Genomic DNA, 21,779 nt, shown 5'->3' with positions numbered 1-21,779 from the left:
AGATACATATATTTTGTGCATCCCCTGTTTCGAATTAGCATATGAATTAGCCAAAAATAATGATAACCTACATGATGCACACTGCATTCACTAAAGTATTGGGCCACATCTCTTAATCTTAAAATTCAGATGTTTTCACTTCCATTGCCACAGATGTGTGAAACCAAGCACCTAGCCATGCAGTCTGCCTCTACAAACATTTGCGAGTAAATGAATCAATTCTAAAGAGCTCACTGAATATGTGCATGTTACTGTAACGGGATACTACCTTTGCAGCAAGTCATTTTGAGATATGTCTTCCCTCTTAGATATTCCACGATGTACTGTAAGTGACATTACTGCAAAGTGGAAAATTTTAGCTACTATGGAAAATCAGCCACCAAGTTACAGGCCATGTAAAGTTACATAGAAGGAAGCACAGTGTATGAAAGTGCATCTTATTATAGTATCTAAACTCATCTGTGTGTGTTTCTCTCAGCTCCTGTGTCCTCTGTCCTGCTGGTCTCTGAGTGTCTGTCCCAGCGATCTCGAATATTGTTCCTGGGATCTGCTGGAGCCACTCACCTAGCTTGGGAGTCACTGCACTTAGTGCTTCGATTACCACTGGGACCACCTTAAGAAGAAGAAGAAAGTGTGTACTTTATTGTACTTTATTGAGCCCCGTGGGGAAATTGCTCTCTGCATTTAACCCATTCACTCAGTGAAGCAGTGGGCAGCCATTGGGCGCCCGGGGAGCAGTGTGTAGGGACGGTACCTTGCTCAGGGGTACCTCAGGGTAGCTGTTAAGGGGAATCGAGCCCCCGACCTTCCGATCATGGGGCAACCACTCTACCTACTGAGCTATCCCTGCCCCTACATCTTCTCAAACTCCTCTCTAAGCCCTTGGTATTTCTCAAACTTCTCATTCTCCTTCTTTTGGATGTTACTGTCATCGCTACATCTATCACTACGGCTGTCTTCTTCTGTTTCTACATCCACTATTTCTGGTTGGTTAGCCAACACCATTTTGTCTGTCTGCAGGACAAATCCAGGTGTGAGGCATGAAGTCATAAACCTTCTTGTAATTAATCCAGTGCACAGGTTGGTTAGCCTAATCTTGCAATCTTGGCTGTCTGCTCGGTCTACCAGGAGCTAATGTTTTGGGCCTCTGGTATTCTTGCCATGTGCCTGTTCATCTTAAATGGCCTGGTCCCATCCAACTTTGCCGGTAGTTGGATGGGACCAGTCCCTTCTGGGGGTCCTTGAGGATCAGGGCTGTCCGGCCTTTCTGAGTGTCTCCCATCGACTAGCTAGTTCATTTGTGCTGCCAGATGCTTATGGAGTGCAGTTAGCTTCTTCAGCCACTAGGCGTGAACTATGTCGGGGCCTGGTGCTGTCCAACTCTTGATACTGGAGACCCTTTCTTGGATGTCTACCACTGTGATAATTACTGGACCCTGTTCAGGGTGGTTGCTGTGATCTGTTTTTAGATTCACTAGCCACTGAACATTGCTGTTAAGGGTTGGTCCTTCTCCAATATGCTCTTCCTGTATTGCTCCACCAAAAGCCTTGGTGGTGCTGTTCTCATATTGTTCCCCTGGTACTACCCAATCTGGAACTTTCCATCACTTTCTCTTAGAACTGAAGAAGCTTCTCAGATGAGAGGTGAAACATCTTCAAGGAAACCTAAAGAGGTCCAGTAGCCATTTTATACCAACTGAACAACTGAATTTAACTTTGTATTAGCAGCACTTGAAGTCACCATCCTGTCAAGAGCTAATGAGTAAGTTCCAGTTCGTCTTCATAAATGCTTGTGCTGTGACAATGTGTGAATGATGTTGAATTGCCCAATCAAATTCTTAAACAAGGTAGGTAATTCATGCAATTTGGTCAGGGATGCACACAATTGCACCCCGATGGGGCTCCAAGTGAAACTTGTGACTAAAAAAAACCTTCAAGAACGTAATGCATAATGTAAATCCATAAAGAGCAGTACATCTTAGAGCAGCAAAAACAGAGCTCATGACTATATTCATTTTTCTGTGTAGGTGTGTAGGCAAACAAAAAATGTTTGTATTTGTTTAATAGGCCCATTAGATTTCTCTAGCATGTGGTTCAGTTATCTTTGTACAAAAACAGATGGTAGAAATGTCCTTCAAAGAGGCACTTTTTACTTTCTCACTTTGAATACATTCCACAGCCTTTTCGCACAAACAGAGTCACTTGAGGTATGTTTCACACACATTTGGACAAGGCCAGCTTGATTTTGAAATAAGGTGCAGTGGACTGATGAAACAAAAATGGACTTATTTGGACATAACAAAAGTCAGTATGCATGGTGGAAACAGAACACAGCATTTCAAGACAAACACTTGCTACCCACAGTAAAATTTGGTGGTGGTTCCATCATGCTGTGGGGCTGTGTGGCCAGTGCAGGTACTGGGACCTTGTTAAAGTTGAGAGTCGCATGGGTTCTGGTCAAAATCAGCAGATTTTTGAGAACAATGTTCAAGAATCAGTCACTAAGTTGAAGTTGTGCCGAGGGTGGATATTTCAACAAGATAACTATGGTAAATGGCCTGTATTTGTATAGCGCTTTACTAGTCCCTAAGGACCCCAAAGCGCTTTACACATCCAGTCATCCACATACAGGTGATGCAAGCTACATTGTAGCCACAGCCATCCTGGGGCACACTGACACTGGCGCCACTGCCAGTAGGCAACGGGTGAAGGACACAACGCCCAAGACTGTCCAAGCCGGAACTTGAACCGGCAACCTTCCGATTACAAGGCAAACGCCTAACTCTTGAGCCACAATCGCCACGTTAATCCTGCAGAAGGAGGATCTACTAAATATTGATGTGATTTTTCTGTTGCACTATTGCACACTTTCTGTAAATCCTATAAACGTCATTTCACTTCTCAAATATCACTGTGTTCGTCTGCTATTTGATAAATTGCTAATCCAAACAATGTTTTATGAAGGAAAATCATGAAAATTATCAGGGGTGCCCAAACATTTTCCTAACACTGTATATAAATGCAAGAGCTAAGTGCTGAGGATCTATTGTTGCCTTCACTGATATACATAGCCCCTGTAAACAGTTCCCTGCTCCCGTGCACTAGTATTTGTCATTTATATTTAAAAATTACATCTTTGTAAATAAATGTTATTCACACCATTTTTTGAGTCTCTGTGTTTCCATCTGTATATTAGGTCCATTCTGCCCCTTAGCCTCAGCGGCATTGACATTATTCTTTACCAAGAGATGGTGCTATTTTGCAGCATGCTATTACTGGATTAACTGTGTTTTAGTGGCTTATCGGACTTTAAGATTTGTACTATTAAAACTTGAGATTTGCCAAGCTTTAAAGATGACCTATAATTATTTGTATAAGTATAAAATATATCAATTCTTTGCATCGTGTTTAAAAAGTTAGTGGTCATCTGGAGTGACTTTTTTTTTGAAAGAGAGAGAAAATTCATTATTAATAAAAACGAAATTATTATAACTAAAAACTACATTCTGTAATACAGGTGAACTGATTTCTTAGGAATTTAAGAAATTATTCTCAAAACCCCTTTTAGTATCAATGAGATGTTTCCCTCTCTTCTTGAAAGCTAAAAAGAAAGAAAAACTGATGCCACCTCCTTCCATCCCCTCATCAATAAAACCTAACACAAAGGGTTTCTGTGAGGCGGTTCACTAACAGGACACAGCAGTCTGTTCAGAGCAGCATACGCTGAGCTGAAGCTTGAAAGCCACTGTCTGGATCAACAGAAGCTGAACCTTGAACAGACATGGAAGCTGTTGTATTGTTGCTGTTCTTTCGAGTGTCTCATGGTGAGCCAAGTAACATTTTAAAATTAATGCTTAATTCTACATTTCAAAATAGAATAACATGTTTTACAGCTATGGGATCCAGTAAAGTCAGTGAAAAAGTTTGACTTTTTTCTTATGGATGAAGAATCTCAAACACAGAAAAAAATCAACAATAGATCTGTTGAATATAATTACAATTACAGAATGCTTTAACTGTTTTTAAATTACACTGTTTGGTTCCTTGTAATAATAATATCAAATTCTGATATCAATTTCATGTGGATATGCACTTAAAGTAAATACAGTTATGGAAGAAGAAATGTTTAAATAATATATAACTAATTTTAATCACCTGAATTAGCTCCATCACAGTTTTATTAATAATCAAATATGATGGAAGATGTACCATTTTTAGAATTTTTATTTATTTAATCTATTTAGATTTTGGAAAAGCCCTCAGTTATCTACAATATAAATGTGTTTTAAATGCAGTTTTCAGACACTGTCTGTGTAATATCAGTGCAAACACTGTTTATTGGAATATATCATATTTTTTATTTTGGGTATCTACTACAACTGTGGTATATGTGAACAGATTTCACATTAACAACAACTTGTCATAATTATGGGGGCAAGTTAACTGAAACATCAAAGTGTCGGAACTGTTCATTTTTGTCACAGCAGGCATCTTTACATTTTGCAGAAAGACCACAACCATTTAAAATGGCTGTATTATGATGGAGTGCTTAGAGCCACATTATGAAAAAAATATTACTGATCATTGCAAGAATAATGTCCAAATGGTGAGATTAAAGTGGAAAACCATTTGCTCTTGCTCTTGACGAAGGCGGTCGCTGTTGCTTGTCATGTGTTTCTTTGGTGTATTTTTTCATGTGCTATGTGCAGAGGTGTTTTTTTTCTGTTCTCAAACTGATCTCCCTGTTGGAGCTCAGTCTGGGGGGAGGTCCCTAAATGCAATTGACACCCCTTTCTCAACGAGAAGTTTGGGCTTGGGTGAACCTGAGTGCTGAAGATATCTACCTTTCGGAACCATGGTAACAGGGTTCTGGCTGATCGGAGCTGGCTTGGCCCTGACTTATCGAAGAATTAAGAAAGCGGAACCGGCTGTTCAAACCTCCACAAGGCTGCCTGCTGGAATTGAAACGATGGGAAGAGGCGTGAGTTTCTCAAAATGGGCTCATTGAGTGCAGCACGGATAAGATCTTGGAAAGGCTACGGCTGTGAATACTCAGAATAAGATCTCTGAGTGCAGACTGGATTACATCTCGGAAGGGCTAGCTCGGAATAACATCTCTGAGCGCAAATCGGATGACATCTCGGGGAGGCACACTCTTGTGAGTTCTCAGAATCGGCTCCTTGAGCACAAGAATGACAACATCACAGAACGCAAGTATGGCGAAGCTCGCGGCTCTCCAATGGGAGATTGAGAGACCAGTGTTGGACCGGGTATCTTTTTCCTCATTGTGTTGCATTTTCATTTTATACCCTCTGAACCTGTCTTCCCCATGTTTTGATGTTATTTTGTGTATGTATGTATGGTCGGAAGCGGTAAGATGGCGCCGCCATTGCGTGCAATAGGTCGGCAGCCTTATGAAATTTCCCCTTGTGGGACTAATAAAGGTATATCAAAATCTATTTCAAATCCAAATGAAGAGAGTACACTTGTTTTAAGACAAACCGCTAGACTAGCTATACTCACTGAGTTAGTGAAATCGTACCTTAGAATCGAGGAAGGAAATGATTCCTCTTTTATTTCATAAACACAGTGTGGTGATCAGTATAAGGACTTTGAAAAGATGGTGCAGAAAGTTGTATCTGATGGAAAAACAATCCAACTTGCTGGAGTTGGCTAGAAAAGAAATGGCTGGTAATGGACAGATGTAAGGCTATCGATGGTTACACCCTTGTGCAATAAAGAGGATGTATGCTATGTGATGTTATACGGCTGATTAGTTTGTTTCACTAATTCATCTACACCAGGCATTTTGTAGAGAGTCTTGCAACCGTAGCAACAACTATAATTGATCACCAATATATATATATTTTCTTAATGTGGCTATAATACTCTGTTGTACTATCTGAAGTATCACAGTAGATGATTCAGTAGTAATGATAAGCCAGCATGTACAAGCTAAATTAAAATCATTTTACTGTTTGGACTTCCAGACAAAAATGTCAAAACGTGACACTAATTCTAAAATAGTGCTGCTAGCTGAGCCTTAACACAATGTGCTTCACTCACAGACCTGTGTAATGTTAATGTTAATCTGCATGCCAATAAATGCTTCTTCACATAGTGTGAACTGAGACAAATATTTATTAATGTTTCAAAATTTTCAGGTATGGGAACTTACTGTGATGGCAGACAGGATGGAGCTCAGTGTTATGGAGCTTTGGGAGGAACTGTGGACATTCAACTGATGGACAGCACTGCAGAAATATCTAGATATGATCTGTCAAAGAATTCATCAAAAATACTAACTGTCAGAAATAATACGTTTTCTTCAAATAGCATAGAACATAGATATCTCTTTTTTCCCAGTAATGGAACATTTAGGATCAATGACCTCAGCAGGAATAACAGTGGTAATTATACCCTTCAAACCTTTCATTCAGATGGAAGATCATCAGGTGAGCGGACTCTACAGTTGTTTCTTCAAGGTAAGTTTTCCTTGTTGGAAAACGAAGCACGAATTAAAATTTTTATTTACTATGTATATAATATATGCCAATAAATTTCAGATACATGCATTTTGGACTTTCCCTGTTCTTAATTCGAGAATGTAATATATACTCTTGTTGTAATGAAACTATATACAATTTAATTGAATACAATTTGACTAAACAAAGCAAATAGGCAGAAACTTAAAATTATTACATCAAAATAAAAATTGTAGAGCATGATTAAAGGTCCTACAAGATACACACAAAGAAATGCTTGCAGACGATTTTATGCAAACAAAAAATGAATGCACACAGCATAATTGGTTTGAGTTTGAAACAAAAATTGGAATTCAGGTCAAACACATGGTTTAAATGAGTACTGTAAGGCTATTGTTGAATATAATAAAGACATTTATAAATACCTTTATGGGTGGAAAATAACCTATTTTTTATATTTATTTTTTAACATTGGATTAAAAATGATATTGATCAATTAATGAAAAAGCAGAATCTTGAATTACAAATACTAAATTATGCACTGATATTCTCATTTGTGGTTAGGGAACAGTGAATTTCAAAGACAGACAATTTTATGTAGTTGATACACTCTGAGAACAGATATGTTTAATACAACTCACAACTTGTTACATTTGAACATGTGCTTATTGGCCCAGAGACTATTCACTGTTCACACACATTTTGTGTGAATTTTTGAACCAAAAAAATTTCAGAAAAAAGCACATGAATAAAACGTATAAAGTTTTGGAGGAGATAGGTCTGTCAGGAAGACAATGCCCCAAAACATACAACCAAGGCAGCAAAGTAGTGGCTAAAGTAGAATGCTAAGGTCATGAAGTGGCCTAGTATCCAGACCTCACTACTATAAAATATCTGTGGAATGACAGGAAGCTTTCAGTTTCCAAGTGGCAGCCAACAAACCTAAAAGATTTAGAGAGTTTCTGTGAAGTGGAGTTGGCCAAAACCCCCTTGTGAGATGTGTGCAAACCTGGTGACCAACTGTAAGAAATGAATTACTGTTGTGCTTGCTGAGAAGGGTTTCTCCACCAAGTACTAAGTCATGCTTTGCTTGAAGATCAAATACTTATGAATGACATTCGATCAATTTAAATCAAATTCTAACATTTATGTAATGTGTTTTTTTCTGGATGATTGGTTCTCTCTTCATTATAATAAAACTACCATAAGAATTAGAGACTAATCGTGTCCTACAGGTCTTGTGTCCGTAAGTGAGCAAACTTGTAAATTTAGCAGGTGATCAGAAAATTATTATCAATATCCTATGATAGTAACATAAGTCATTTGCGTGTGTGTTTCTCTCAGCTCCTGTGTCCTCTGTCCTGCTGGTTTCTGAGTGTCTGTCCCAGGGAGAGATGAGGGTGTCCTGCTCCTCTGAGGGAGGGGACAGTCCTCAGTACAACTGGACTCTGGATGGACGCACACTGACAGATGCTGAACTCCTTTCTGTAAATAATGAGAGTAACATCATCACTCTGAAACAGCACGTCTCAGGACATCTGGTCTGCTCAGTCAGGAACAACATCAGTAATGTCTCCAAAGAAGAGAGGATATCTACCTGTGGTGAGTGAGATTATTATAAACAAAAGGTAATATTCGGTTTGTATTGATTATGACCACTTTGTACAAATGTCATAACTCATCTAATTGTTTGCTGCATTTTTTCCCATTGTTTGCACCTGGGACATTAATGTGAATGGCTCTTTTTTTCCACTGTATTTCCAAATACATTTGTAAAACCAGCAAACAAAACAAACAAAAACAAAAAAAACGTTTTTACTGAGTTTTTTTGTTTGTTTTGTTTTCGTATGTCTTTCATTTTAGGAGTAGCAGCTTTGCCCCTGATCGGCGGTGTTCTCTCAGCACTGGTATTTCTCTTATTTGTGGGTGTAGCTGTCATCTGTGCTCAGAGGAAAAAACAGAACAAACTCTCTACAAAACAAAAAGGTACAAAACTTCCTTTAAGTTACTTCAGTCTGACAAAAAATATTTTCCTTTATTTAATATTACCAAGAAAGTTGTGATTCTTTTTGATCTTTTTGATACCCGCTGTCTTTAACTGGGTTTAAATGGTTGGCAATGGCCAGATGCAAGGATAGCGATGGTTCCACCCTTGTGCAATAAAGCGCATGTTTGTTGTATCACAAGACTCATCTAAACGAGGTATTTTGTCGAGGGTATAGCAGCCGTGGCAATTGTTTTGAAACAAGAAATGTAATTTGCACATTTCGACTTCATTCTCAAAGTGACCAGTAATATATATGTGTGTCTAATTTATTTAACTCTTGTTAAGAAATCAAGTTTCATGAAACGTCAAACTATTGTTTTGATGACTCACTGACTTTATTTGCTCAATTTATTTTCTCTGCAGAGGCAGAGAAAGATGATGACCAGGAAGTCACGTATGCTGATGTCAGGGTTATGCTGCTGCAGCAGGGGAAGCAAGTAGAGCAAAGGGTGGAGGCAAAGCCAGAGGTGGAGTACGGCCAAGTCAAGTTTTCAAAGCGACTTCGACACACTGAACCAACAGGAGTTGATTGTATCTATTCCACGAGCACAAAAGGTCCGTGTCAATATAGCTAAAGGTGATTTCCTATCAGAGAAATACAAAATATTAAAACTGATGAATATTTTGAGAAAATGCATCAAGTCTTAAGTTTCCTCTATGTTTAAATACTACCAGTGTCAGTGTTTTCTGCATTTTTATTCTGTTGAAGCTCTGAACAAATGTTATATGGTTGCAATGGAGCAGTTTCTCTTTTCAATTTAACTTTGTTCATCATTTGTTTCACTTCCATGTTTTATTATCATTATTAATGTATACATCTTTATAATAATTAAACATTAAATATTTTAGTTGACTTGTTGGGTCATTACTTAAAAGAAATGTTACTGGGTGTGGAACATATCAATAAACTAAGCAGGGCAGACAGTGATGACTATTTGTTTCAAGCCTATCAAGCCCAAGCCTTATTTATATTATATTTATAGCAAAGCAGACAGTAGGTGTGAAATAAAAATTCCAATAGTTTATTTATTCTTGAAGTAAATCAAATGATGAGACAAAGGAAAACAGATTTAAAAAAACAAACAAAAGAAAACCAACAAAAACAAAACAAACAAAGAAATTAGTAATATCATTGATGGTATGAAATATTAATTCATTAATGTCACAAATTTTTAAAAGGCCAAAATCCGAAACCTCCAATGCCAAAAACAGCAGCTCAACTTAACTTTAACAAAAAGGAAGTAGGGAGAGGCCACTTGGGGACACATAACCAGTTTTTGCCTCCATTTTTAGAGCTGGGGAAGAAAAAGTACTCAAAATAAAGTCAAGTATTTTACAGCCTTGTATTATTCAGACAGTTTCACTGCATGCCTCTTAGAGGTGTTAAGTTCCATCTCTGTTCTGTGATGCAGGAGTTGTTTTGTCTAACAGATGAGTTTTTGTCTGTTCCAGCTGTTATTTGTGTAATACTGTCTTAGTCTGTTTTTGTGTGTCCATGAAAATGTATGTAAGTCGGGTACATCCTTCTATATTTTATGAGGATTCTTCTTCTGTTAATGTATCACTCATAATGCTCAGTGAGCCTCATTAGGAGTAAGTTTGCTTCTATCAGTGCAGACTCTGCAGTTTTTAATTTTACTACATTCAAAATGACTGTTGACATTACTGAAACTTTCCACTCACTGATTATTATTAGCAGCACTGAATGTGTGCAACAAGCTGTGAAAATGATGTATTATAGCTGGTGTGGTTCTGTCACAGGAAATTTGCGCTCGTTTCATGGGTGTCTAACCAGCTGGGGTGCAGTATGGTGAGGTTTAGCAAGTTACAACAAAGAAGGCATGAACTTAATTCACTGAGCACTTTTTTACTTAACAGGATGGTTCAAAGAAAGAATAAAAAGAATAAAAAAAACATTAACAAAATAGACATTATGAAGAGATCTTTTTAAGTGAAACATTCTTTTGATAAATTAATCAAAATGTATTTCACTCAGTGTTTTCCCTTTCAGTCAGGAAACTTTCCCCTCTATTTCATTTTCTAAGTAACAATAAACTCAGTGAGGAAACCAAATCCAGTGGTATACAAATGTTTGGGCACCCCTGATAATTTTCAGGATTTTTCTTCATAAATCATTGTTTTTTTGGATCATTTAAATATATCATATAGCATACATGCATAATGATATTTGGGAAGTCAAACGTTTATAGGATTTATAGAAAGTGTGCAATAGTTACTTAAACCAAATTAGGCTGGTGCGTATATTTGGGCACCCATGACGTTTTATTGATTTGAATACCTTTAGTACTAATTATTGGAACACAAAATTTGTTTGGTAAACTCATTGACCCTTGACCTACATACATAGGTGAATCCACTTATAAGAAAGGGTATTTAAGGTGGCCAATTGCAAGTTTTTCTCCTCTTTGCATCTTCTCTGAGTAGCAGCCTTAAAACAACTCTCGAATGACCTGAAAACAAAGATTGTTCAACATCATAGTTTAGGGCAGGGTGGGCAACTCCAGGCCTCGAGGGCCAGTGTCCCTGCAGGTTTTAGATGTGTCCTTGAACCAACACAACTGATTTAAATGGCTAAATTAGCTCCTGCAGTTCTCCAGAGGCCTGGTAATGAACTAATCATGTGATTCAGATTTAGTTTCCAAATTTATGCACCAGCCTAATTTAGTTTAAGTAACTATTGCACACTTTCTGTAAATCCTAAAAACATAATTTCACTTCTCAAATATCACTGCGTTCGTCTGCTATATGATATATTTAAATGAAATTGCTCATCCAAACAGTGTTTTATGAAGGAAAATCATGAAAATTATCAGGGGTGCCCAAACTTTTGCATAACACTGTAAAATAGTTTATGCAGATAGTACACCTGTTTTAATTATAACTATCACGACTGCATGTTAATGAGTCTGGTTTTAACTGACTGATTTTTTTTTTAACTAAAATTTCAAGACATAACAGAAAAAACTGCATGTGTGACTGCAGTTTTTATGTTGACCTTTTGTGAGTGTGTTTCACTTCCTTTATATAGTCTCTGGGTACAATAAAGATTTCTCCTTGTATGGTGAAACCAGGCGTGTCGTTAGGTCTGGCAGATCATTTCATGACACTGAGGCTCTCGGTGCTTCTAGAATGTTTCTTGATAGAAGTCACACATTGAGCTAAGGATTCACACACTTCTCATGTTGTTTCACATGTCTATTTTTCATGTAACTGAAACACAAACTTTTTTAAAAATATTTTTCTATATTAGCAAGAAAGAAATGGCAAGAAACAACCAGATATCTGTCACTATGAAAACACCATGCTTGTCTTGGTTAAACAATAGCATGGTCGCTATCCTTTTGTGTTCTCAGAATGTCTACACACATTACCATGCAAGGATAAATAAATATTGTTACAGGGGGACGCTCTTTGTTGCTCTGCAATTCAGTTCATGATTCCCAACAATCTTAGGTTATTCAGTTGATACAAAATCAAGAATTTAAGTACATCAGCGCTGAAGCCTGGTGATATGGCTGTGAACATGTGATTCAGGGACACAGGATCCATTAAAAAGCACTAGATTGTTTATTGACATGCATCTATTGCTGCATCCAGTAGCAAACTTTGGTGACTATTTAACTCCTATAATAACTCTCATAAATTAGGTCTGATAATGTCATATTATGCATTAGTAATTTGTTTTTCTGCAGTCCGATCTTTGTTGATGAGCTGAAATACAGTACGATATAAAGGTCTTGAACTATCCCTCATTTCTTTAGGTGGTTATACCAAAAAATTGACTTTTAAGTGCTTTAGAATTGTGCAAACTGTCTTTGCTTTCTCAGCGCATGTTTGCACATATTTCAACAAGTCACTGCACCTGTTTCTCATTATCCTAGCAATATATGAAGACATTAGGAATGGCTAAGGAGCTTTATACATTAATTCAACCAGGACAGTGCAAAGTTAAAAAAATAAAAATAAAAAAGCTAAATGAAAAGGGTCAGCAGTATGAAGTTAGGTCATGCTTGAGATGTCAGGGGCTTTTCTTTCATTAAAAAAAAAATAACAACAGACTTGTGTAAAATCGACTAAAACATTAGCCTTTTGAGTTTAGGTCTAATTTACAACAGTGAACAATGATAGCCCACTGTTCACTGATATAAATAAGAGTTGTCATTTTTAACGTAAAAAAATCTATATATTTAAAGGTTGTTCCCTTACTAGTGTGTAATTCTATTTTCCTTTTCTCAAAGCAAACATAAAAAAAAGGAGTAGAGACCTGTCAGGTGTTTTTAGCTTTCATGAGCTACTTTTACAATCACAAATTGTAGCTTAATTGTATGTTGAGCATTTTTTTTTTAGATTGGAGTAAAATTCCTGTAACAGTAGTAGGTGTAATGTTTCCCTCTGTTGGTTCATTGAGGTTCTGCAGTCACACTCATTCAAAGTGAACAGTCTCATAACTGACATAAGCCTTAAATAAAACAACAACAAAACAAACAAACAAAATCAGGTGTTTTTGCCTTTATTGGAGAGTAGAAAGGCAAGCAGGGAGTGTGCAGAGGACACTCAGCAAAGGGTGAGGGTTTGTTTTATAGTTACCTCCTCACCCCTGTGAGCTAAACTGGTGCCCTAGACAACAGTAACAAGAGTCGCATCTGACTTCCTGCCAATATGCTAAAGAAATGTAACTGCACACTTAAAGACATGCAGATGTGATTGTAGTGTGATCTTTTTTAAAAATGCCAGCTCTTGTTTTCTCAACCATGAAGATCATTTCCCTCTCTTCATGTCAGTCCAAATGGGTGTCTCAGAAATCTCCAATTCTTGTAAGTTTAAAGAAGAAGTAATGTGTCAACTGCTTTTACCCCATTTCAAACAATACACCGAATATAACAATGCTCTTTTTGGTCAGAGTTTTCACACATCCTCCTGTGAGGCTGCTCACTAACAGGATGCTGTTGGAGGCTGTTGCTGACGGTGTCAACACACACTGAACAGTGAGAAGGCAAAGATATATTTTTAATAAGAATGCATTTAAGTTAGGGCGAGCATGACCAGTGAGCTTGGTTACCGACACATGCTTATCAGATTTGGTATTGCATAAAGAAAAAGTGATGACGGGTGTACTCTCTAGTTGTGCAGTCACCTGTGCTCCAAAGGAAAAAACTAAATGATGAACCCAAAATCCAACATGTTTTACTTGTATTTATTTCTCTCATTTAATTTATTTTCAACAATTACAGATGTAGATATAGTCAGGCTTTAAAACTTAATCACCAAAATATTTAATTTAATTGTTACATTTTTCATAATTAAACAGCCAAAATTAAACAAAGTTTCATGGCCAATGAGGCAGGCTCAACTCAAACATACGTCTCAAAGTAAAAGTTCAGTGTGTTTATTCACAATGAAGTCGATAATGTTAAACACAGTGCAAAAAGGGGAAATCCTGCTCCAGGGAGGAAGGGAAAGGAATACAAGCATCCAATAATCCAAATACATGTTTGTTTGTTTGTTTGTTTGTGTGTTTGTTTGTTTTTAAATAAAATGGATGTTTCTTTCTAAACGAACACAACAGCTCATAGCCCTTTACTTCAAAAACATGGATTAATCAACTGCAGACACTACACTCTGGAAAAAAGAGAAAAAGACAGCAGGTATATAGTGGAAGCCTGGTTGTCCCAGGTTTACACTGCAACTTGAAAGCAGCTTACATTTGTGGATCTGTGGGAAGCTGGCAGCATTAAATGTTACTCAAAACCCCCACTGGGCATGCAATGTGATGTGCATCTCAAGCTATTTGTCCACACAAATTTAACGTTTTTTTTTTAACCAAGAGCAATGTTAATTATTTGTACACACAGAAAGGTTTCTGATAGGTGAGCTGAACTTAATAAAATAATGAGTAGTTATCCAGGTTTTAATGTACGCATTTGTAAAATAGTTTCACTTGTGGTCAAATTGCTTCATATTTGAGTGTGGATTCAAACACATGCACGTGACTCCTCAAAAGTTACACACAAATCATAGCACACATTTATGAAGCTTATTTTATGCAGGTGGATCATATCATACACATGTGTAACCCTTTAAAGACACATTTCTCTCCATAGTTTCCAGCATTATGGGGAACATTAAGTCATTTCTGTTAACTGTTGCCTTCAAATGCCTGTTTGTTCTAACCCAGTTTCTTCTCAGTTCTCCTAGTTACTTCCCCGTACTTCTACAGAAACCTTGCCAATCTGGACAACTGCTGCTTGCAAAAACATTTATCTCTATTTTCTGTTCTGACACCAATTCTCTGTAAACTGTCACAAGAAGGACTTCTCCCCCAACTCTCTGATAATTGCCAGGTGCCTACACACTACCTCCAATACATTTGTAAAGCTTAGTTTACGCTTGAGGATTATGTCATACAGATTTGGAATCCTTTTGAGACATATTTGCCTTCGTTGCATCCAGGATAAGTCCCACCTGAGCACAGCCAACAACAACAAGAGACAGACAGAAGGCCAACCTGGTGAAGTCAGCCAGGGAGGACTGAGGGACTATGACAGGGTTGTTACATTTTACATTTTAATGATCATGAAACTGATCTTGTGGCAGGCAATGGTGCTAGTTTCAGTCATCATGTAGCTGTAGTGTTTACAGCTGAGAATGAGCAATGAAACATTTCTCCCACTGAATGCAGGGCTGTATTCAGATTCTGGTATGAATGAATATTGGCAACAACAGTCATGAAAACCACTATTCACCCTATAAACTACAATCCTTAAAATGGTGATGTTAATTTTTAAAAATGGTTTAAGGTGTTTCTGCTTCCACTGTGGATGTAAATGCATTTACCTGCATGAGGAACATAAACTACATGTAAGTCACTAAAATATGAACTTTAAATGAGACTTTTGTTGAATTGGATTAAGCCAGTGGCTGAATGTAATAGACACTATGTGATGGGATAGTGGTAGTTGGTTGCAGATCTAAAAATAGTCCAGTGACAATGTAAATAATGACTGAAAAAGCCTGTGGAAGCTCTATGAGCTTCCTTTTATTTATGCCAAATAAGGTATATGTTGCTTTCACTTCCTTTTTTAGATTTACACATATGCAGTGAGAACACGATTTCCAAGGAGCCATTTATGACCAATAAGTATTGGAGATATGTGCATGCCATTTAATAAAGCACTCTGACAACTTCCAACTATGTCAACACACATTGAACAGTGAGGAGACATGGAAGCTGTGCTTGGCTTGATGGTGATTCTACTGGGAGTGCCTCATGGTGAGCTGATCAAGGTTTTTTTTTTAAATATAAATAATTATTAATAATATGTTACATATAAGCAATGTGTTTTGAACCAATACCATTTTTTAAAATAAGGGATGTTAAAGCAGCTCTACTAATACTTGAAAAAAGAGATTTGTGCTTTTATTTGTTTTAAAAAAATCAGGTTATATTCTTTTTGGCAAAATCTACAGTTTGTAACCCTTTGAGAAGAGCTTTAGTTTCTTTATGGACATGTCTCTAATTTTAGTAGCAGTGGCCCTGAATTGGATAAATTGAAGAAAATGGATGAACAGGCATTAGGTTAATTGGTGACACTACTTTATCTGCAGTGTAAATTTGAGCAATAATTGCATAGGTGGAAGGAAATGGATGGATGGATAGTAGCAGTGGTAAGATAAACATAATAATGAGATTTTAAAAATTTAAGACTGTTCTTTGTTTCTGCTTCTTTCTTCTTTTTGTTGTTTCTGTTAAATGTTACTTTGTTCATATAAGCACTTTATGTTATTGTGCCATTTTTGTATCTATTTGTATTTTTTCATGAAAATATTAGCATTTCAACTGACCTACTGAACTCTCTATAACTATCTGTAGGTGAAAAGAGTCTGAAAAGTTCTTCTATAGACATGGTATCCATGTTTTAGTTTTAATTGCCCAACAAATTTTATGGTGTTCGCTTTGGCCAAAACTGTGGAGGATCTGTTTAACTGTTTATCTTGGTTATTAACATGATTGCACTCTTGGAAACATTACTGTGGTGATTACTTGCACCTTGGAAAACTACTTCTGCAAAGTAGTCTGAGATTATATATTTATGGCAGTAGTACAATGCTCATCATTTTATACACACTCAATCAAAATAATGGATTATTCAAATATGCAGTTTGGTATTATGTTTCAATGTGGTAGTTCAGAAATATTTGTAACACGTACAACTATTTTACAGAAACTAACGAATTACAAATGTTTTTCTTTATTAATGTTTCAAAAGTTCCAGGTGTGGAAACTCACTGTGATGGCAGACAGGATGGAGCTCAGTGTTATGGAGCTTTGGGAGGAACCGTGGACATCCAGCTGATGGACAACACCTCAGAAATATCTAGATACAAAGTGTTAAATAATTCATTAAAAATACTAGATGTGAGAAAGAATAAGATTATTTCTAATACCATAGAACATAGATATCTTTTCCCCAGTAATGGAACATTTAGGATCAATAACCTGAGTAGGTCAGACAGTGGTAATTATACCCTTCAAACCTTTGATTCAGATGGAAGATCATCAGGCGAGCGGACTTTACAGTTGTTTATTCAAGGTAAATGCTTCCCTGTTGGGAAATTAAGCCATTAAAAGGTCTGAATTTAACCTTGTTTTGGTCATCTAAATATCTCACAAATCTCACATTTTAGATATTTGTGTTTCATGCTTTATACTTGGCTTTCATTAGAGACTACAACGAATGACAAAGATCCTGATTTTTTTTTAAAATAAAGATCATCTGTGTGTTTTTCCTCAGCTCCTGTGTCCTCTGTCCTGCTGGTCTCTAAGTGTCTGTCCCAGGGAGAGATGAGGGTGTCCTGCTTCTCTGAGGGAGGGGACAGTCCTCAGTACAGCTGGACTTTGGATGGACGCACACTGACAGATGCTGAGCTCCTTTCTGGAGATAATGAGACTAACATCATGACTCTGAAACAGCACGTCTCAGGAACTCTGGTCTGCTCAGTCAGGAACAACGTCAGTAATGTCTCCAAAGAAAAGAAGATATCTACTTGTGGTGAGTGATAGTAGGCGATAATCACAACTTTGACAATTAATGTCACTTTTTATAATGGTCATGAATTATCTCTTTTGCTCATAGGGTTCATTTTTATTAACTGCACCACAGTCAATGGGACAATGATATCGGGGTGGGTGCATAAAGCCAGTAACACCCTGTGTGTTGAACCAGCACAGATTTTTAAGGGTAAGGAGAACGGAGCTGCCATAAGTGATGACATATGGTGTATTAGAAATTGAAAACTAACTACATCCACTGGTGTCATTTTCTTATTTATCCCCATTTAATTTTTTCATAAAATCGTGTTTTCTGACTCAAATAACAGCTCTTTTTAAAAAATTTATGAAACAGGAAATTTGCCACTAATTGGTGTTCTCACGACGCTCATCATTTTCTTACTTGTGGGTATAGCAGTCATCTGTGCTCAGCGGAAAAAGAAAAACAGCAAACATAAAAAACAAAAAGGTACAAAACTTCATCTTTTTCCTCACTCACAATGCTCAGATTGCTTTTTACTCTTTTTATAAAAATAAATAATTATTGGAAATTTTTAAATGAAACTTTTTTGATGACTTAGCAAGATATGCCAGTTAGATACGTGGATAGTGTTTAACCAGCTACCTTTATCACAGAAGACAGATCTGCCCTACCATAAAGTCTAAAGCTTGCTAATGAACCCATTTCAAAAGTCATATTTTGTGTGAATCATTTTACATTATTTCCAGTCTTTGTGATAAAACTAACCAACTTTTTCTGCCGGCCCACCGCTCTACTTGCTATTCCTCAGAGGAAGAAGATGACCAGGAAGAAATCTTTGCTGATATCAGGGTTGTGAAACGGCAGGCGAAACAACTGGAGAGAAGAGCTGAACTAGAGTTTGGCAAAGTCAAGTATTCAAAGCGTCCTCGGCAGACGGAACCAACAGGAAATGCTTGTTTGTATGGCAACGTCCATAAAGCCATGTAATTTAAGTGGTCAGTGCTTATACACAGACTGCACAGCTGAAAGCTGATCAGTGAGGAGCTGCTGTCAAGATGTCTAACTATTTTTCGTTAAATGTGATTTCCCATCAGAAAAATAGACTATCAAAGGTGATACTTACTGATATAAATACTTACTGATATTTACTTTCATTGCACTTCCAATATCTTGATTTAGTATGTTGCACAAATACTGTGAGTGTTTTCTGCATATATTCTGTGGAAGCTCTCATAGAACATTGTTATTTAGGTTATTGAGGGGAGGATCTAATCGTTAATCCAAGATGGCGCCAGTGTGCTCGGCAGGCTGGGCCCTCTACTGTTTGGAGTATCAGATCTCCTACCACTGTTATGCTGACAACATTCAAATCCATTTCCAATTGTCTGATGACCTGCCAGCTTCATTGAATCGTTTGTCTGACAGCTTGAGAGAGTTCCCAGTGGCTGTCAGCCAATTCTCTCATTTTAAATGAGAAGAAAACTGAGATTATGGTGTTTGATAGTCACACTCCACAAGATCAGCTAGCTGCCTGATTTGGTCCCTTTGCTTGCTTCTTAACGATACTGTAAGTAATCTAGGTGTTTTCCTGGATAGTTCATTTAAACTGGATAAACAGGTTTCCTTTGTGGTTAAATCTGGCTTCTTCCAATTGCGCCAAATTTCCAAGGTCAAACTTCTAATACCGTACAAAGATCTTGAAAAACTTATACATGCCTTTGTGACCTCCAGATTAGATTATTGTAACTCTCTCTACTCTGCACTCCAACTCGCTCACCTCCAATGGTTACAGCTTGTTCAGAATGCTGCAGCTCGTCTTCTAACCGGAACTAGAAAGTTTGCCTCCATTACTCCTGTGCTCTCTGACTTACATTGGCTGCCTATTAAATTTTGTATTGATTATAAAGTTCTGCTGCTTACTTTCAAATGCCTAAACAACCTTGCGCCCGACTATCTCACCAACCTCCTCAGTCTTTATACTCCCAGCTGTTCTTTGTTATCATCTGGTCAGTGACTACGGGTGATTGTGCCATTGCCTCTGTAGCGCCAAACCTCTGGAATAGTCTTCCTGCTACCATTCATGTTTCTGAGTCCATTCAATTCTTTAAAGCACACTTGAAAACTTACCTATTCAACCTGGCTTTTCCAACTTGCTAATTCTCACCGCTCACTAACTGCTGTATCGTTACTCATTTCTCGGGATTATCATGAATTCTCCCTACCCCTTACTTACTAATGCCTTTGTTTGTTTCTCTATTTTACCTTGTTTTAATGACTTACTGTTTAGTGTAATCATTTTACTGTTTATTCCTTACTGTGAAGCACTTTGGTGTACCCCCTGAATTTAAACTTGCTATATAAATAAAATTGTATTGTATTGTATTGTATTGTATTTTTCTCTTTCCATTTGAATTTGACTTGTTTTTGACTTGGTAGAAGTTGGACCAGATCATCCAACTCAATTCAGTTTTATTTATATAGCACCAAATTACAACATGTTGCCTCAAGGAGCTTTATATCATTTGGTAAAGACCCTACAATAATACGAAGAATCCTTAAAACACAAATAAAGTAAAAAGGCTGAACATTTGGATGTTTATAAGACATCCAGATATCAACAATTCACCTTTAGTTGGCAAGTGTCCTCATTAAAAACACTGATGTTCAAATTACATAAAGGACAGGTGTGTGAGTCACTTTTTCATCTAAACATGTTTCAAATTGCTGCAAGTTGGATTTTACTTGGATTTGGCCACTGATATTAGTAAACAGAGGGACACTTCCAGGCTTTTTCAGCCTCAGAACAGGGGGATTGTTAACCTGCTGGTCCGCTGTTGTGCACTTTTTATAAGATGGTTGTTATCACAAAATACATCAGAAATTTGTTTAGCTCATCTTGAAAGTTGTAACATTAGTGGTGATTGAGCTATATCACTTCAGTCTACCATGAGATGGCTGGCCATTTAAAGAAAAAAACCCTCATTATTATTCATTATTAGTCATCATTATCACAATTACCTGGGTTTACGTACGTCTTAGAAAAAGAAGGTTGTTCACAAACTCGTGTTTTTTTTTTCTCTGTTCCTGTTATGACACCAAGCTCAATTTTTCACACTACACTCCTCTTGTTTGTGCTCCTCTCATGTTGCCCTGCACTTATACCTTAACGGTTTATTTTGCTTTACTTGTTTTACATTGGTTTATTCCTGCAACCATTTTTATCCCATTATTTTCCTTAAAGTGGTGTACTTGCACATTTTTAGTAAGGACCACACTAGATATGTCAATAACTTCAATCTACAATCATCACCCTGTGAAATAGGAAAGGAAACTTCCCATAAACAGGAAGGGAAAATTCATGCTTCTTCTTTTTGACAAAGCTAAAATTTGTGTTTACCTTGGGTGTGTGTGTGTTTGTTTCCCCGGTAAAGCAACAGAAACAGTGCACCAACAATAGAAGGTCACAGGAAGTGCTGGTTATGATTTACTGCATAGAAAGGATAAAATGGTCACAGGCAGTAATCCTACTTTTATTTCAGAGTTCCGTTTTTAAATTCTGGCTGAACTCAATTCAATGCAATAAAATTATATTAATCCTGGTTCCAGGTCCAAGGTTGGCCCTGAAGGAAATTGGGTGTGTGTGTGTGTGTTCCGTGTTCAGCTGAGAGAAAGTGTCCCTTCACCCAGTTAGGCAAAAGTCAACAATCTTTGGTCGACGTGGGGTGGCCTTAAGGGAGGGGGAAAGAGAGTCAGAACAACAATCTTGTTATCTAAGGGAGAATTTTGTTATTTCTGCCAGTTTTTGCCTTGAGCAACCAGCTGGCGCCAGGGGGGCCGCATGAGTTGAGGATGGTAGTTGTTTTGGTTAGTGCGAACAAACTGCATCCAATTTTACAGTTGGTCTAATCTCCATTACTAGTCACCAGGTCTCTCAATTCCCATTGCAGAGCCATTAGCTTCTCCAAGATTTTGCCCATATGCATTCAATAAACAGTCTGAACTGTGTTTTAGTCCATTATAGTATGAAATAAATAAGATGGACCATATTATTATTTAATTATTTTTCTTTGGTGGTTTCTAAGTACAGGTCATCTTCCACTTCCATTACCTATGGTGTGCCACGTGGTTCTGTATTGGGACCTTTATTGTTTCTAATATATCTACTTCCTCTTCAGCATACTTTGACCCCTTTAA

At 37.3% G+C, this 21,779-nt stretch overlaps 1 protein-coding gene across 3 annotated transcripts in view; it reads left to right on the top strand.

The window, feature by feature from the left end:
• Positions 1-18,623, top strand: part of LOC113036343 (hepatocyte cell adhesion molecule-like) — a 40,635-nt gene extending 22,012 nt beyond the window's left edge. The window contains exons 1-6 of one of the 3 annotated variants that reach the window (XM_026192660.1): positions 15,702-15,823; positions 16,821-17,144; positions 17,346-17,603; positions 17,688-17,792; positions 18,018-18,071; positions 18,394-18,623. In XM_026192660.1, the coding sequence (XP_026048445.1) occupies positions 15,775-15,823; positions 16,821-17,144; positions 17,346-17,603; positions 17,688-17,792; positions 18,018-18,071; positions 18,394-18,572 (969 nt within the window). In that variant the 5' untranslated portion in view covers positions 15,702-15,774 and the 3' untranslated portion in view covers positions 18,573-18,623. Of the gene's footprint in view, positions 1-15,701; positions 15,824-16,820; positions 17,145-17,345; positions 17,604-17,687; positions 17,793-17,957; positions 18,072-18,393 lie in introns of those variants that run through there. The other 2 variants (XM_026192642.1, XM_026192651.1) reach the window with 2 other exon arrangements.
• The last annotated feature ends 3,156 nt before the right edge of the window (positions 18,624-21,779 follow it).

Source organism: Astatotilapia calliptera, chromosome 2, assembly GCF_900246225.1.
Source record: "Astatotilapia calliptera chromosome 2, fAstCal1.2, whole genome shotgun sequence".
Taxonomy (NCBI): Eukaryota; Metazoa; Chordata; class Actinopteri; order Cichliformes; family Cichlidae; genus Astatotilapia; species Astatotilapia calliptera.
The sequence above is the reverse complement of the archived record's forward strand: the minus strand, read 5'-3'. Positions and strand labels throughout refer to the sequence as shown.